This window comes from Lonchura striata, chromosome Z (assembly GCF_046129695.1).
Source record: "Lonchura striata isolate bLonStr1 chromosome Z, bLonStr1.mat, whole genome shotgun sequence".
Lineage (NCBI taxonomy): Eukaryota > Metazoa > Chordata > Aves > Passeriformes > Estrildidae > Lonchura > Lonchura striata.
In genome coordinates, this window is record NC_134642.1 from 80,480,620 (window position 1) to 80,498,534 (window position 17,915).

Consider the following 17,915-nt stretch of genomic DNA (forward strand, 5'->3'; position numbering starts at 1 on the left):
GTTTCCATCTGCACAGCTTTTTTTCCCTGTGTTTAGGTGCATATATAAAGATATTCAGATATTCTTGATGCCCTTTATTGGCTATGTTGGTGGTTACACAGAAAGAAACTCAATTTATGGGAAATTTTGGGGAGACCTGTGTCTTTTGAGTGCTTAAAAGGGGACCTTTAAGAAACTTTTTATCAGGGAATAGTGGTAGGAGAAGGAGTGATGGCTTAAAATTAATGGAGAGTTGATTCAGATTAGTTGCAAGATAGAAATGTTCTGTGGTGGGAGTGGTGAAACACTGGAAGAGGTTGCCAAGAGGCAGCAGGGACCCCATCCCTGGAAACATCCAAGGTCAAAGAGGGCTTTCAGCAACCTGACTTGCTTGAAGATGTTCCTGCCCTTGGCAGGGAGTTTGGAGTAAATTACCTTCCGAAGTCCCTTCCAACCCTGACTATTCTATAACTAGATAAAATTCAAGTAATTCTTAAGGACAGTGAGAGAAGTGTTTTAATCAGTCATGTGTTTGGTCACCAATGCATAGATATTCCCAGAAATACTTTTCTATTATCTTTCTAATACTGAAAAACTTCTTGAACCAGGAGCAAAGGGTGGGATAAAATATCTGTTTGCCTCTGCGCTGAAGCTTTTATGCTTTCCAGTACTTTGTTTTACAAAATCAAATCAAATTTATAGCTTAAAGTCACAGCTTTCCAGCTCTACTAAATGTTGATGCTTATGGTATTTTCCCCACAGTGCTTCTGATGTGTGTTTCAGTAATTCATATTTTGTGATTAGACTTCCTTTTTTGTTTCAAAATTTTCTAGATAGCATTGTGTTTCTATTGCCTGTGCATCTTCTGGCATTAGCACCTGTTGAAAGTCCATCTTATTTCCATTTTCAGGTTATAAATATGTCAAATAAGGTTGGTTACGATGATGATCTTTGCAGTGTCCACTAGATTGCTTTTCTAGTATAGCATTATAAGTGTTAATCAAGTAAAGGCATCAGAACATTTTTCAACAATATGCCCATTTCACAAATCTATCCATGACACAAAAAAAAATACTTTAATGAGTTTAATTCGTTTGGTCTTCTGCCTACATTTAAAGTCAAATGTGAATTTATTAAATTATCAAGGTCATACACTTACTGTTTTACAGACTGATAATGCATCCTGTGCTTCACTGTACAATTTGTGTGGAGTACGTGTATCCTGTTACATTTGGAGTCTCTTAACATTCCCTTTTCTAACCACAGAATGGTTCCAGTGGGAAATGAGTAGCAACATGTCTATAAAAGACTGATTCAGAGATGTCTGTAAAATCCCAGATAAACCAAAGAAGCAGTATGTAGGTTTTTATATATATATATATATATGTACTTAGCCTGCTAAATTCTTTGAGATTTGTAAGAGAGGAAAATCTCCGAGGTTGGACATAAGTACAATTCACAAATCAATATAGCAACTGAATGTAATAGAAATCTGTCAGGGTCTCATACCTTCAAAGCCACTCTGCAAATGAAGATATCTCTCAGATCTCTGTAAGGCAAGTAAAATTCTGATATTTGGTACGAAAGTGAAATAATTTGCATAAAATGTCAGTTTCAGAAACATGAATATTGTACATGTTAAAGGGAGCATTTTTTAATAGTTAAGTGGGTGCTGTGTGACGACTTATTACATCCAAACGAGTATTCAATGTTATTAAAACCCCAACTACTCGCTTCTCTTTTGAATGCTTGCAATCATCCCTTTCATTACAAAGCACACTTGAATTACTGCATGTAGTACCTGCTGCATGTACCTACTCAAGTAGGTTTGTTTTTTAGTCAGCAGTATCTGCCAAGAACTCTTCATGCTGTCACTCTGTACAGTAAGTAAAAGGAGTTTTTGAACAAAATCATATGTGAAAATCCATTCATTTCAGGCAAGGGTGGCCAGAATTCAACAAATAGAGAAGGACATTCTTCGTATACGACAGCTCCTGCAATCACAAGCAGCTGAAGCAGAGGTTAGTGAGCAATAACTTGCCTATTTTTATTGTGGTATGTATATTTTCTCTAAAAACCCAAAAATACTTGAATAAATGGTAGGCAGGATTATTCCCATCAGCTGTTGATGTCACAATTAATCAGGTAGTCAATATTCTTAGACTGTTACTTGCTCTGTTTCTAAAGGACTGAGAATGGAATACTTGTATTAGTCCTCATACTACTGCAGAGCTTCTATCAATAATCATATGTAAGTTAAAAGTTTAGCTTGAAATTTCATTTAAAATGTCAATATGCAACATGCTTATGAAGGCTGAGTTCTGGTTTTATAAATAATTAAAACAATTAGTTGTACATGCCTTTGTAATTATGAATCTGTGATAAGCAGCTTCATGGTTTGCTTGTCTTTTAAAAGAGATAAGATGTAAAAAAAGGCTGAATAGTGCTTCTGTCAGACTTCATTATAGAAGCCTGGTATATTTTAGTGTTTAAGTACAGGGTTCTATATTAAGAAATGCAGGATGTTTCCTGTAAATTACAAAGTCCATAGCAGTAACTGCCATTGGCAAAAAGTGCCCTTGTGGAAATTCATTTAGAATGTCAGCTCCATTTCTTGTAATGGTAAATTAAATTGTGTGTTTGATATGAATATTTTATTACTTGCCTTCATCCAAAATAGCTACAGAAAAAGCTCAGGATATCATTTGGATCACTAAAGGATGTATATTTTTCCATTTTGTAAATGAAAATTTTCCATTTGTTTCATAGTTCTAAGATCTGGGGGAAAATCAATTCTTGTAAGTGATGCAGACTGTAGTACGTGAAATTAAAGTTGCCTGGTCTATTGACATAAGTCAGTCCAGGTGTTTATAGATATTGACAAGATCTTCCTGAGCCATCTCTTTCTTCAGCTGAACAGTCTCAGTTCTCTCAGCCTCTCTGTGTATGAGAGATGCTCAGGACCCTTAAGGACTGTTGTAGTCTGCAGAGGGCTTGTTTTAGTGAATCCATTGTAAATCCAGCTGTATTGTGCTGGGCAGGCCTGAACAGGACTTTGGATGTTGAGTGGAGAGGATGAGCCACCTCCCTGGCCCTGCTGGCAGTATGCCCCTCACTGCAGCACAGGACATTGCTGGAATTTTGCCACAAGGCCTTTGAAAGGATGGCCCAGCAGGACCTCCAGGTGCTTCCCAGCCGGACAGCTCAGCCCTGTGCTGGTGCCTGGAGTTGTTCCCTCACAGGTGCAGAGCATTGCACTCCCCTTGTTGAACAGCTTGAGCTTCCCCTCAGCCCATTCAGGTCCCTTTGGAAGGCAGCTGAACCCTGTGCTGTATCAGCTTCTCCACCTTGGGGAGGGTGCACCGAGTCCCAGCATACAGATGCTGGACAATATTGAACTCAGTTTGCTTCCAGCTGTACTGTGTGCTGCTGATTGCACCCCAGCGAGATTCCCGCAGTTCTCAGTCCACATCCCTATCCCTGACCACGCTGCTTGCTCTCTGAGCAGCCATGCAGGGCCATGCTGGAGAGCAGCACTTGGCTGTGCCCATTGCCCAGCACAGGCCTGGGAGCTTTCCCAGCAAGGCAGCACTGCTGCACCTTGTTCTTCCTTGTGTGCCTTTTTACCAAGGACGTTCTCTTATCTCAGCTGTGTGCATTGCCCTTGTGTTCCCACCAGTCAGGGCTTCTGCCTGCCAGCCCTACCTTCTGTCCCCTGTTATTTCTGGTGTAATGCTCTCCCCACCTGGTTGACCAGCCTCTCAACAGATAGATGCTCCATATAGTCAGATGGAGTGTTTATCTTTTACTCTGGTAGAAAAAAAAGAACAGCATTTTGAACTTAACCTGAGCTCAGGGACTCAAACAGTGTTGAGATGCTACTACAGAAAATAGGTTTTGTCATAGTTTTTCACTCCTTCCACCAAATTATTTGGCTGCCTCATACACTGAAGGTCTGATATATTGAAATTTTCATTTGTGTCTTATCTGGGAGACGTTTGGATATCTGGTTGCATAGTTACACATTTTAGGACAGACTTACTAGCATGCTGATGGTGGTAAAGGAGACAGTCACTAGACACACCCTAATACTTTACAGTGTGTTTTAGTCATTTCCAAGTGACCATCTCCTACAAATTCTGAAATTGTCTGGTGGTTTAGTCACACTGCAAAGTCCATATAACTGAAAAATACAAACATGAGACATTTTTTCTATTTTTATCCTGTACCTGATAAAGTATATTTCTTTAAGAAGAAATCTATGCAGAAGTGGGAAAATGCTGGAAAATTCTTTTAACCTTAGCACAATAGTGTTTGATCCCTGTATTTGTGGTTAATACTTAGTTTTGTACCATACAGTGCTTAGTACAATGCCAGAGATTAGCCTTGTGTTAACTCCCTACATCTGTGACTAATAAGTTGTGTTCCAGCTAATGCTTCCTTATTTACTTATATCAGTAATTATTATGTACTAGCTGATCTGTTAGTTTTGAGAACAAGGATTGTGTGTGACAGCACAGAATGATTAAGAGAAGTACTTTATGGCTTGATCACATAAATTTGAGATACTCTCAAGGAGAAAAGATTCAACAGAAGGTCTGAACCATATCCAGATAAGTCCATGGAAGTAATTAGCATATATGCATGTATTCAGGAAATGTGATTAATATATATTTATTTCAGGAGTATACTCTGGCCTGTTGGTCTGTTACTGAGCATGCTTCAAGGAGAATTCCCCACGCATTAAGCACTGATAATAAAGAAACAATAGCTTTCTGACCTGGTAAATTGGTTAGAGAGTTTATTTCTTGGTTTCTGGCGCCAATAACCAAATTGAATGTGCTCCTTCTGTTTTAAAGACCTGTTAACAACAATAATAATTATCTCAGTTTGTCTGCTGATACAGTAAGTGCTGTGGTGATGCAAGTCACTGGGGAACCCAAGTGCAATGTATCTCTAAGAGTAAGACCAAATATAATGCTGCAGCTAAAATCAGCTTTTGGAAATCTCAATGAGCAGAGAAAATTCTCACATGCATTTTATCACATTTTTAAGGTTTGGTAAATTGCTAAGTCTTGTGAATGATTCTAGAAAAAATTGAAGTAAGTGGTGTGGTCTTCTTCCACTGTAGGGTTAGACCTGTCCAGAAAGAATTTTCAGTTGTTAGGTACAATATGAAATTATTCAAAAGTAAAAAGGAAATTTTTGGCAGTAGTGGTACAGGCCCTTCTTTCATAATATCTATAACTTGAAAATGCTTCCATTACACAGTGTTGCCATAGACAAAATGTAAAGGATTTTTTTCTTCCTGAGATTATTATTCTCAGCAGGTTTTAAACTGTGATGGACCAGGAGCATTCTCAATTATTTGACTCACAAGACTTTCTTTTGTCTTCTAATCAACTGTAGCAAAATTATTTCTTACAGTTACTTAGTTTAATTTGTTGTATTTTCCATTTCTTATATATGTCTTACTTATACATGTATGTCTGTTGTGTTTAATATGAAGTAATGGTGATTCCTAATGAATATGCAAATGCTCTGGCATCTCACGTTGACAAAGCATTAGGTAAAATTATATGTAATTGGCTTTCTTAGCAGAAATAGTCATGGTCTACTGTGCTAGCTAGAGTTTATAATTCTCTACTAATGAATACATGGAAATTAATAACTGATAATGATAATTCTTGCTGTCTTTAGAAGAACTTAGAAAACTGTGGCAAATGTGATGGAAGGAGGAGCTCCATGTCCCTGTAATCAGCACATGCAGTCTCCCACAGTTCTGCTGCAAGAGCAAACAAGTGAACTCTGTCAAACTAACTTTCATGGTCGATGCCAAAATTCAGCAATGGCAGGGGTTACAAACCCAGCTTAGGCCTCCTCAAAAGTCTCTAAATGCCTCTAAACAGGTGGTGCAGTTTAACCCAGGGGACTAGATTGCTGTTCTCTGGCAGCTGTGCCTCACGTAGGGTTTACAGAGCCTGCTGCTGGTCACTTGCTCTGGTTCTTTGCTGATATGGTTGGTAGCTTATGTATTTTCTTCCACAGGTCCTGTGTTCAGTGTTGAAAAGCACCATGAAGGAGGGACGTATTTTCAGTTATATTTTCTATATTGTCTTTCTAACCATTAATCTGCAATCTTTTAGATTAATATTAATTTATTTACAATAATACTGTATCTATACAAATATATGTTTACATTATCCATGTGCATGGATATGTGCTATTTTCATATATAAGAATAAATATGTTTAATAATGTTATACATTATATTAATGTAATACATATTTATATAAATACTCCATTTTCAATTAATAGCCTGCTTTCTGATGCCTGTGTTGTTATTAACTCCTTTGTGCCAGTCTGCATGAAGAGGACAGCTCACTTCAAATTACTTCAGTGGCTGAAGTGGTAGGGAGTCTTCACTGAGAGCTCACAGATTGGGTGTTCAATTCCAGCTGATGACTCATGTGACAGTAATGGGGTTTGCACATTGTGAGCACGTTCTGCATTTCAAATCAGATAAACCCTGCTAGTAACTGTTAAAAACTGCCTTGCAAATTATTTTGTGTGGTGAGTTGACTACATTTTGTATTGGCGTGTTCTTGAAAGTGCTTAGGGGGAATGGGAAGGCATTTCATTCATAAATAGCATGTAGCAAACAAATGTATGTTTATAGAAGTAGAAAGTATTAAAGGAGAGCAGAAACTTTTCTTGTCAGGGAATGAAATATCTGTGTCTCTGATGTGGATGCATCAGAACTATTTAATAGATACACCCCATTTTCACTACCCTGTCCCAACCCCCAGGAGTGTTCTTGAAAGGAATATTATTTCCTCTCAGGTGACCCAGCAGGTCAGAGCCTTGCTAATGAACCATTCAGATTTTCACCTCTAGGCATGTCCATTACTGCTTTCAGTGTGCTTTCCAGTCATTTAGTGACTGGAAAATTCTGTCTCAATTTTGTCAAACCCATAATTACACTTTATTCAAGATTGAAGTGTGTTGTGAGACAGGAATTCAGCATTGTACTGAATTCACCTCATGTACAGCAAGGCCTGATCTTGACTGGGTGCCCCTTTCTTGTACTGACAACCAAAATTTCTTCAGTTACTGTGTGAGCATCAATAGCAGTTTCATACACAGTGACAGAGATGGTGAAAAATTAGAGATCAGATCTTAAAAAGTAGTAACATTTTGTGTCTTAAAATACTTTGAGATTTGCTTTGTGGCTTACTTATTTTCCATAAGTGAAGGTATAATGTCAAGGAATTACCTGTAGTTGTTTCCAATTTTCTCATATTACTAGTTCGTGTAATATCTTGTATTTTTTACATACCTTATTCCTTTAGTTCAACTGTGTTTACACTTCTAAATTTATCCCTAAATTAATCACTTGACATGCTGATTACTGGTTTCTGAAATTCTGTTCAGTGTTAAGTGAGACTCGTCTATCTTTGATGAACAGAACAGTTACTTATGCCAGTGATACTGTATGAATTTAATCACTGAGAGTATCCAAAGATGTTCCAGGGTGTGTACATTGAAGAGAGGCATTGCTAAAAGTCAGAGATAAATATCCTTAAAGCAAGAGGCAGACTGCTATCCTAGGCTCTGCAGCTCAAGAACATTTCAGAGCCACATAGAAACTGCATGACATAGACCATATGTGGCTAAACAAATTAATTAAGATTGTGTTTTCTGTTAGGTAGTAGGCTCTCAGTCTGTGAATTGAAGCTTGGCAACAAAAGCAATATTTAGAAAATAATCTTGCTTTCAGCTCCGGACTTCAGCCATTTCCATGGACTATCCATGTCTTTCTGAAAATCTGAAATGTTTTAAACACGTTAATAGATGACGTTTGATACTTCATGTATTTCATAACTGCTCATTTAAATGCCTATCAGCAGCAGGGAGACCAGTTTCATTTTTATGTAAATGTATAAAAATCTGTTTTCCTAAAGGAACTGAAACCTGTCTGTACCAGCTTGCCACATTAGTTAAATGTATTTTGACAAAATTTTAGATGGATCAGTATCAGGCTATATAAATTTCTTTCCTGTTAAAGTGGTAATTCCTGCACTGTTTGTCCTTGACATTTAGAAATATTCTTACAGTACAGATATCCTTCTGTTCAAGCAGAAATTATTCATCTTTGAACGTGAAGCTTAATTGAACGGTGCTGGCCGTGGTCCCCAGTAAAAGCAGGGATCACGTGCTGAGCAGAGCAGTTGTTTGCTCCAATTCTATTACATTTCTGATAGGGATGTGAGCACAGCTGGTGGAAAATGGTGCTGCTGTGTGTCACAGCAGATCCTTTGTCTTGCAGGGCTGTAATCCTCAGAGGATATGCTTCTCTTTCATCTCATAGTTTTTTGAAGGCGTTCAGTGTCGGCTGTTAATTTTTGAGGCTCAGGGTTATGAAATGCAAAGTGGTGCTCAGTGGCTTCCTGAGGATGCAGTTTTGATGTGCTCACAGCTGAGAAAACTCTGAATGATAAATTGTACCTAATTTCTGTTTGTAATTTCATAAACTCTTGTATTAACAGAGAGCACCTCAAAGCAAGCATGATGCAGGTTCCCATGATACAGAGAGGCAGAATGAAGGTCAAGGAGCAGCAGAAGTCAGTGTGGCAACCAGCAGTACTGGTCAGGTAAGTAGAGTATTTTGCTTGTTTTAATATAATTAAATATTTGAGACATACGATGCTTACATGTTGGTATTTAATTTACTGTATTTCATGCCTACTCATTTAAAAAGATTGATGTTTTTCTTCTTTCCATCTATATCTGGGAAATTTCTTGTATTTACTGTAAGGAAGTGTTTGAATAAAGGGAAGTATAAATATTCAGTAATGCAGGGAGCATTTTTCTTTTGTTTAAATGACTAATGAGCCTAACGGTGTGAAAGAGATAGCAAGAATGAGTACACAAAATGCATTTCATTGTAGGGGAACTGTAATAGACAAAGTGTTAGTAAATTATGGAAAATTGTTCAAATTTTCATTTTGGAAACTGCTACTAAGATAAGTGAATGACAGGTTTATTATTAATACTATATTATCTAAAGCTTTGAAACTGAAGTATCAATGAGGTAATCTCCTGAAAGTTGACTGAAGTATTATTTAAATGCTTCTAAATAATCTTCCATTGCTCCTCCTTCTTTTATTACTGAAATACATTAGCGGAATATTTTGAGATACACATTAAATTCTTGTCTTTTAAAATCAATTCTTATTACTTCTGTCTTTGGCTAAAGATGCTTTTATTTATTTACCATGATTATTTTCTTTCATTATTTCCAACTGTAGCTTAGACATTCCCACTATTCCCACTATGTAATTTGGGTTTTTAAAACTTCATACTACGAATTCAATAGTTGAATTCATATACAGGATATTTTTGTTACTCCAGGGAAGTAAAATTAATTAAATATTTTCAAAAGTGTCTTGTAGAAGATTTATCAGAAAGAATTGTGGTTTGGCTGAAATATTTTACTTGATTAAACATTAAGCACAGCCCATAATTTTGCTTTAGAAATACATTTGATCACCATTTGGAATTAAATCCAATCATCCAGATCTTATTGTGGTTCTGACTCTTAATTCTTTTGACAGCTTTATTGTTTGGGAAGAAAATAGTTCACTGCTGCTTTTGGGCTGAAAGCATAATGTATTTAAATAATTGATGCATTGTTGCTCTATCATCCATCTTCAGAGAATGAATTAGGAGTTTTTTCTGGACAATATATTTTACAGAGAAGAAGGGATTGTCATGTCTTGGCAGACTTATGCAAATGGAAGATCCATTCATAATTAAGTGAGGCCTTAATGTTGAGGATTTGTGCAATTTTGACCTTTGCCTTGTAAAAATGTATAAAACATGGCTATTCCTTCTTCCTGGTGGGGGATAGAGCCGGGGCACTGTATGTGTGTTAAAACAGCCATCTGGGGATTATTTACTTTCAGTCCAAGTTCAGACACAGAAGGTTTAATGGATTGGACATAACATTTATTTCTGATAAACCAGCTCAGTATACTTAGAGCAATCACTATTCAGTGGAGTGGGGAAAAAAAATGTTTTCACCAAATTATTTTGTTCTAATTGGTTTTGTAGTCAGTGTTAATTGAATCCAGGATTTTTCACTTTTCAAGTGTGTCCTTTCAGCACCATCTTTCAGCTGTCTTTTCCATTGCACTCACTACTCTCCCACTGAAATAAAATTTTCTTTATAGCTTCATTTTGCAAGTTCTATAAAGGAATTTGTTGAGATTGTCCATCTTGTTGAGAAAATGTGTCACAAAACAGGAAAAATTACTTAGCTGGCATGGTAAATAGCAGGGTAAAACAATGAATGAAAGATAGTGAAGTATAAAAGCCAGAAACAAGATCAAGTAGACAGGAAAAGATTTTGAAGGACGAGGTCCAGCACAGTAAGGGTCCACGTAACATTTCCATGTCATTTCCCATTTTCTTGGATGAATGACTGCTCACCTGACATTAGTTCCTTGGCATTACTCTTTACAAGCCAGTGAGAAATGTAGTTACACTTCAGCTGAGCATCCTGGTAGCAGGCAGCACAGCCATGTGATGGCTCTGAGGGAATTGGTTACCTGAAATGAGGTTGCTATTTCTGTCTACACCATGGTGAATTTTAATAGATAGCACCCAGACTTACGTTATTTTTTACCTTTGTGGATGAAACAATCACACTGAGCTTAATAATGTATAGTTTTAGTACGTACATTATGTTGAACCTGTTACCCTCTGAATGTAGTTTGAGGAAATATGAAGTTGACTGCATGGTGCAAAAATCTGGGAATTCATTCCCATGTTCTTAGCACTGAACATTATTAAAGTGAATAATGGAGAAAATACAGTGTGATTTTCTGCCTAAGCTTTTAGATTCTGATTTTTTCCCTGTAGTCAACAAAAAGTAAGGGAATATAGATTGGAATAAATTGTGTTAATATAAATAATTCCAGCTACACTCTTGTAGCATAAAATTCTTCTGGAACATGTATCACATTTTCTGGATTTGAATGTGGGAGTGAAATTAGTATAATAATGTTAATGTGTTTAAATATTCCAGTATAACTGGATTCTTTTCTGTCTATACAAACACTTTAAGTTACTCCTACCTGGTACTTACAGTATCTTTCAACTTCATGTTAAAGATACTGAACTGTATGAACTGCAAAATACCTATTTCTTTGTGGAGCACATAGAAGAAACAGACATTATTTCACAGCATCTTCCATGGAGTTCTCTTCAGTTATCTGTTTTTACTGGGGAAAAAAAGTTATATTTATTAATCCAGATGCAAATTAGGCTAATAATTCTGTTAACAGATTTTAGCTTTTTTAGAGGATCAAAGAGAAACTCGTGACTACCTTAGGAAAACCAAGACTGAAATCAGTTACTGATACTAAAAGTGTTCTCTAAAGAAACATTTTTAACTTCCCAAAGCAGATGGGAAGGGAATGATATAGTAGGGAAAGCATCACAGACAGAAAGAAAACAACAGCAAATTTAAAAAGAATATGAGTGGATAAAAAAAGCAAAGAATATGAGTGGATAAAAAGTGGTAGAAAAATAAAAAATGTAAATACATGAAATTAATTAAAATAAAACAAAGACGCTGATAAGTGAGTCTTGCTAATACAGCTAGGAGCATACCTAGATTCTCGGAAAATTACATCCAGTGTCGGCATTATTTTACAGTTTTCACTAAAATAACTATGCAACCACTTATAATTTGCTTTTAAAATGGACAAATTCAAGTAGAGCTATTCATTTGCCCAGATCAGTCTCTTGTTACTAGTGGGTTCTTGGATACCTATTTCAGTGCACTATAGAATCTGACATAAAAGTGGAGGCTGTTTTTCTCACTTTGTCAAAATTATTATTCAGTTTGTTCCAAAATCCACTTTTTCTTGGTGAAAATAGTAATTAAATCTATTCATTTTAAAATACAGTTCTTTTGAGACTGAATCTCAGGAAAAAAAGGTTAATAAAAGCAGGTTTTTTACCTCTATGTTGTGTCAGGGCAGAGAGGACCTAAGCGAAGGAAGTTGGTAGTTCATTGCTGTTGGCAGAACTGCATCATCCAGTGCTGAAACTTACTTAGCCAATGTTGTTCTGTCCCTCAGACTTTATTTTATATGAGTTGTTGTTTAAATCTATAGGGTTCTGCTGCTCGAGTGGACCATGAGACAGCCAGTGTTATGAGCTCTAGTAGTAACTATTCTGTTCCTCGCAGACTGACAAGTCATCTGGGTACCAAGGTAACCGAAGATTACAAACCACAGGTCGCTAATGCTACATTTTTACTAATACAATAACCTCATTGTTTCTGCCAGTAGTACTAATACTATCTGAACAGTCTTGTCCATAGTAATTTTATTAAGTTAAAATTTTAGTATATCTTTTCAACTTTGAAAATATATGCACAGAAATCTTTTTTTTAACTTGATGATAAGAGTCGTTACAGTAAGGAACAAGCAATTCCTAGAAGCTACTGGGATATCAAAAAAAGCTTGTGATGTTGCTTTATAATCCATTATGAAAATTAACCTTTTTAAGAGTGCTTCTTCAAATACTTTTGCAGAATCCAGATCCACAAAACAGACACAGTTGTCAAGAAATAGACCCAAAAAAATTATCTAAGCCCTTCACAGCATCTGCAGATAGAAAACTGCACTAAAAAATACATATACAGCATGAAAAGAGAGAGAAAAGGGCAAATTCATGAGCCACTGGATCTCATACTGCCTCTGGAATCTGCAGCAGTATGGATACTGTGGGTGCTGTGCTCAGAACAGTCCTCTGGGAAGCTGGACCTATTAATTTTGCATAGTGTTAATTATTTTGGGCCTTAAAACAGTGTTACAATGTTGTTATTTCAGTCCCATGCTATATGCACATCCTAAATGGAGGTAACATCAGCTGTCTGTCTGCAGACATTTTCACTGCAACCTGTAGAACTCTACAAAGTTACTAACAGTGGGAAAGCCTTGAAGGCAGGAACAGTGTAAGACTTAGGTTTAACTGAGTGTACTCTGTGTTAGGAAATTATTGATATGAATGCCTTAAAAGGGAGAATGGTAGAGGTTCTAAATGGAGGAGTATATTTACAGGGGCAAAAAGAGATGAGTCTGTGTAAACAAGAGAAACAAAGAGCTTTTTTTGCTTGTTTTTCCTATAACACATGAACTACAACTTGGAGGCCTGATTTGGTGGCTTCTTCAACTTTATTCTCTGGCAAAAACTTAACCTTCCAAATCCAAGTAACACTGTATTATAGCTGCCAATTGAAACATCTGCAAAGAGATGCACATAAAGCAAATTAAATTCACTCTCCTTTAAGAATCAAAGGTTTTGTTTAAATGCTGCATTTGGGGGTAGCAGGAAGAGAGGATCTCCAAACTGGGATGCTAGACTGTCACAGAAGTGGCTCCTATTTCAATGGGCTTTGCCATGTGACCATACAGTTTCACAGACTCTTAAGATTTGTATTGCCTCAGCAACCCTCTAGTGTTTAGAGAAGTCTGTGTTACCAGATTTGCTGTTTAGTCTGCCTGCTGCTGTTCAGTTTTTTTGAAACGTGGTATGTGTATTAATCTTCAGGCACATTGGAATTGTCACTCAAGACACCAAATAAAATCACTCATTGATAGGATAACTAGTGCAAATACCTAATTATTAGTAGGAAAATAAATGGTCCAAAGTCTCATTTCTTCCTTAATTACTATATTCTAGAGAAACACACATGCTGCTACTTTATAATTCCCTTTGATAGTTTCTTTATGTTGTGCTTTGACTTTGAATGTTCCTGTTTATCTTGGCTTTACGAGTTAGGAGTTTTTAGATAGTATCTAAGATCATCCTCTACATCCTGTTATTCTACTAAAAGTTGACTAGAAGAATCAAATGCATTTCTTGATTGAAAGCTGTTATGGAAGAATGGGAGTACAAACCAAATAGTGCCTTGACCACAGTATTACACAAAAGCCAAGGGAATCACTCAAAAATCTCTATTTTTAATAAAAAAATTTGGGGTTAATCCAAGTTAAATGGGTGATGCTGGGTTTTCATGGCATGAATTAATTTAGCAAACACTAAGTATTTTATGCATACTAAATAAGCATTTGTTTGCTTTACTGTTTTTAACCCTGTAAACTTGAAAAAGTATTAATGTAACTCTTTAGTTTTGCATTTGCTCGAAATAATCTGGTCTGTATAAAAGTCAGTGATCATAACAAAAAAATATCAGTTAATTTGAGACTTTTTAAAGGAAAATTTTAAAATACATGGATGTCAGGTTTTTTCAGCATGATGTAGAGTATAAATAAAGTGTAAATAATTCACATAGAGCATAGCTTTTTAAAGACAGATTTAATTTTGAAGTTATTTTGGTTTCCCAAAATGAAACACTTTCATTATACATTTGTTTAATCTTTTTTTATGATGGAAATCTGGAAGTCTATGCTATTGGTTTTGTAGATTAATACATTTAAACACAGCTACCCCCCACTCCCAGCCATTTAACCACTAAGTGGAATTTATTAAGTATATGCTGCTGAAGTAATAATAGTGTTTAATTACATTTAAATAGCACAATTAAATTTTTCACCATTAAATAAGGGGGTTTTTTGCTCATATATTTTTGCTCATATATTTTTGCTCATACCATTCAAATTTTGTTTCAATTTGGTGTGTGTTTTTAAAACGTAACTGTATTTTTAAAATCATTTGACCTGCAGGTGGAAATGGTGTATTCATTGTTATCAATGCTTGGTACTCATGATAAAGATGACATGTCAAGAACACTGCTAGCAATGTCTAGCTCCCAGGACAGCTGCATAGCCATGCGTCAGTCTGGATGCCTTCCTCTCCTCATCCAGCTTTTACATGGCAACGATAAGGACTCTGTGTTGTTAGGAAACTCCCGTGGTAGTAAAGAGGCCCGTGCCAGAGCCAGCGCAGCGCTGCACAACATCATTCACTCCCAGCCCGATGATAAGCGAGGCAGACGGGAAATCCGTGTGCTCCATCTCTTGGAGCAGATCCGTGCTTACTGTGAGACGTGTTGGGAATGGCAGGAGGCACATGAACAAGGCATGGACCAGGACAAAAACCCAAGTAGGTTCTGCAAGCCATATAAAAACATTTCGAGGATATATTGAAAAGAGTGAATTTACAGAAAGTACAACTCTAATCTGACTTCTTGTTGAATGTATGCAAGTTTTTTTATGTACATATGTGTGTGCATAGTTTCTTCTTTATTCAAGTTCAACTACTGTTGGGAAATAGTATGTGTCACAGATATGATACCCTATTTACAAGCTTTTTATTTAAATCTTGGACTTTGCTGTGCTTCCCAGATAGTGATTCTAGTAGTTTATATTTGTAATTTGTAAAATAATATTGAAGATATACTCATTCTGTTTTACATTTTTATGGATAAACAATCCCAAATTACTCGTAGTGCAGATGTTTAGGCGATAGCACATTCCATTTGGGAGAGGGGCAGAGAGCACAAATTAAATAATCTCCATCTATTAAAATGAACTGTTATAATAATGTTATATATGAGAATTGTAAGTTAATGGGATTTTTCTCAGGGAACAATTAGAAAAATAGATTTAACCTTAGAGTTACCTTTGTTGCTTTGCTGACTTGGGGGCATCCCATGAGTGCAGCCTGTAGGTGTCCCTGGCAGGTGTGTGACAGAAATCAGGGTTGCCTTGTGCCTGGTGCAGTTCAGTAGAGGTGGCTTCTGCACAAGCTGTAAGAGTACCATTTCTGCATTATCAAGAACCTAGCTCACAAAAGTATGAACTTAAAAACTTCTGGGTTAAGAAGCAAAAGGTTTAATCAACCGTTCATAAGGATAGAGCACCCAAAGAAACAGAATATTATTTATTGCCATCAGAATATTTGACCATATTGATTTGTTTTACAAACATTATTAATTTCTAAGAGTAATAAGGTAATATTTTTTCCACTGCAAGTTCTGTTTCTAACTCAGCACATACATTCAGGATTCTCCCTAATTTGTTTTCAAGCATCCAATATATTTACAGGACACACCCTCTTTAGTAAGTCTTAACTAATTGTAAGATCATGGATTACTGGGAAAATACAGACCTGACCAGAACTGCAGCTGCTTTATTTTTAAGATTAGATTCGCTCTGGAGAACTTAGGATCTAGACAAAATTATTTGGAAGGTATTAATTTTTACCTGTTTCTGGATCAGTGCCTGCTCCAGTGGATCATCAGATTTGTCCTGCAGTGTGTGTTTTGATGAAACTTTCATTTGATGAAGAACACAGACATGCAATGAATGAGCTTGGTAAGATCAGACTTGAGAAACTTGCTAGAAACCATGGCACTCCTTGTGCATGTCACTGCATATATGGCTTTTTTTTACTAACAGTTTAGGCTATTAACAGCAATTCATTTGTATCAGTTGCTACCCCCTAATTGCTGAAAGCAGTTGAAATTAACTACACCATTTCCCAGTGGATAAATTATTATGTCAGTTGCTGTTTTTTCTGGCATGAATTGTGAATTTCGGAAGAGTAATATTATTTGGAAATATTTGCAATTTTACAAGTATTGGACTTAAAGCTGAGACTTATTCCCAGGATGGGTGTTTTTTTGCTTGGTGTCTTAGTGGGGTTTTTTCATCCTGCATTTGTTCTTGTTTGACAGCCTGAATTTTTTTAGTCCATGCTCAGTAAATTCCATGCATGCAAGTTTAGCAATTCATATGTCTTTCTGAGCATTGTGGGTTTCAGATGTTTGAAGTTCTTCTGTACATAAAAATGAAATTCATTCCTTGCTACATATGTTCTGTACTTAGAAAATTAGAGTGCACCTATGACTTTTTTTCTTACATGTATCTTTTTACAGGAGGTTTGCAGGCCATTGCTGAACTGCTTCAAGTGGATTGTGAAATGTATGGACTCACAAATGATCACTACAGTGTTACCCTAAGGAGGTACGCTGGCATGGCTCTGACAAACCTGACTTTTGGAGATGTGGCAAACAAGGTGAGAGCAGCACTGTAAACTTGCAGTAATTTCAGTTCATAGCTGTTTGAATTACAGCTCTTAACACAGGTGATTAAAATCTCCAGGATAGGGTATTGAGTTTAAATTCAAGGTAGGAATTCCAAATACCTCTCTCATTCCATCCTGTTGCTGACAGAGAGTACCACAAACAGAATGTTGCATCATACAACTATGGTATTGGCTCTCAAAACACTTTTGTCACTGAAAGCAAGGAGTTTATCTATTGGCCTGCTTTTTTAATGAGGACTAGGTTAGTACAGCACACAGTGATTTTATAGTAACTGATCTTTTCTGAGAATGTTGAATTAACATTTATAATTGAGTCATTTTCTGAAGTTATCAGTTATTTAACCATACTACTACTGTCTAATTAAATGTTTCCAACCTCTTCAGGCTACAGCTTACTTTTAAGTATCTGGATCAAACTGGGCACTACTTCAATCATTATAAAAGAAAATTGGTTCTCCTAATTTTTGACAAGGACACTTCTTTTAAACGCTAGAAACTTCCAATAGACTTGCCAGCCTGTGGATCTTAACTCAATACTGAAGACTTACCCTTCTGCTCTATAGACATTTCAGCAGTAAATGGAAATAACAGACTTACAAGAGTAGGTAACAACACATTGCTAGCTCACAGGGGTTTTTATCTGATACAGTGGAAGGAAGGCTTCTAAGGTAGTAAAGGTCCAGATCATGTCCTAGAACTGCTGTAAAAAAATTCAAAATGTTAGCACAATTTTGCCACTTACGTGTTTAAACTGATAGCTATGCTGAAAGTTTTAGTAGTTGTAAACCAAGTATTTAGTGTTGACAACATATTTACTAAGATTTTATTGAACTTAGATATGATTT

General features: G+C 36.4%; 1 protein-coding gene across 3 annotated transcripts in view; it reads left to right on the forward strand.

The window, feature by feature from the left end:
• The window catches only part of APC (APC regulator of Wnt signaling pathway), a 93,938-nt gene that overhangs the window by 59,741 nt on the left and 16,282 nt on the right, over window positions 1–17,915 (forward strand). For 2 of the 3 annotated variants that reach the window (XM_021524795.3, XM_021524794.2), the window contains exons 7-12: window positions 1,917–2,000; window positions 8,529–8,633; window positions 12,168–12,290; window positions 14,745–15,123; window positions 16,242–16,337; window positions 16,901–17,040. In XM_021524795.3, the coding sequence (XP_021380470.1) occupies window positions 1,917–2,000; window positions 8,529–8,633; window positions 12,168–12,290; window positions 14,745–15,123; window positions 16,242–16,337; window positions 16,901–17,040 (927 nt within the window). The remainder of the gene's footprint in view (window positions 1–1,916; window positions 2,001–8,528; window positions 8,634–12,167; window positions 12,291–14,744; window positions 15,124–16,241; window positions 16,338–16,900; window positions 17,041–17,915) is intronic. The other variant, XM_021524796.2, reaches the window with a different exon arrangement.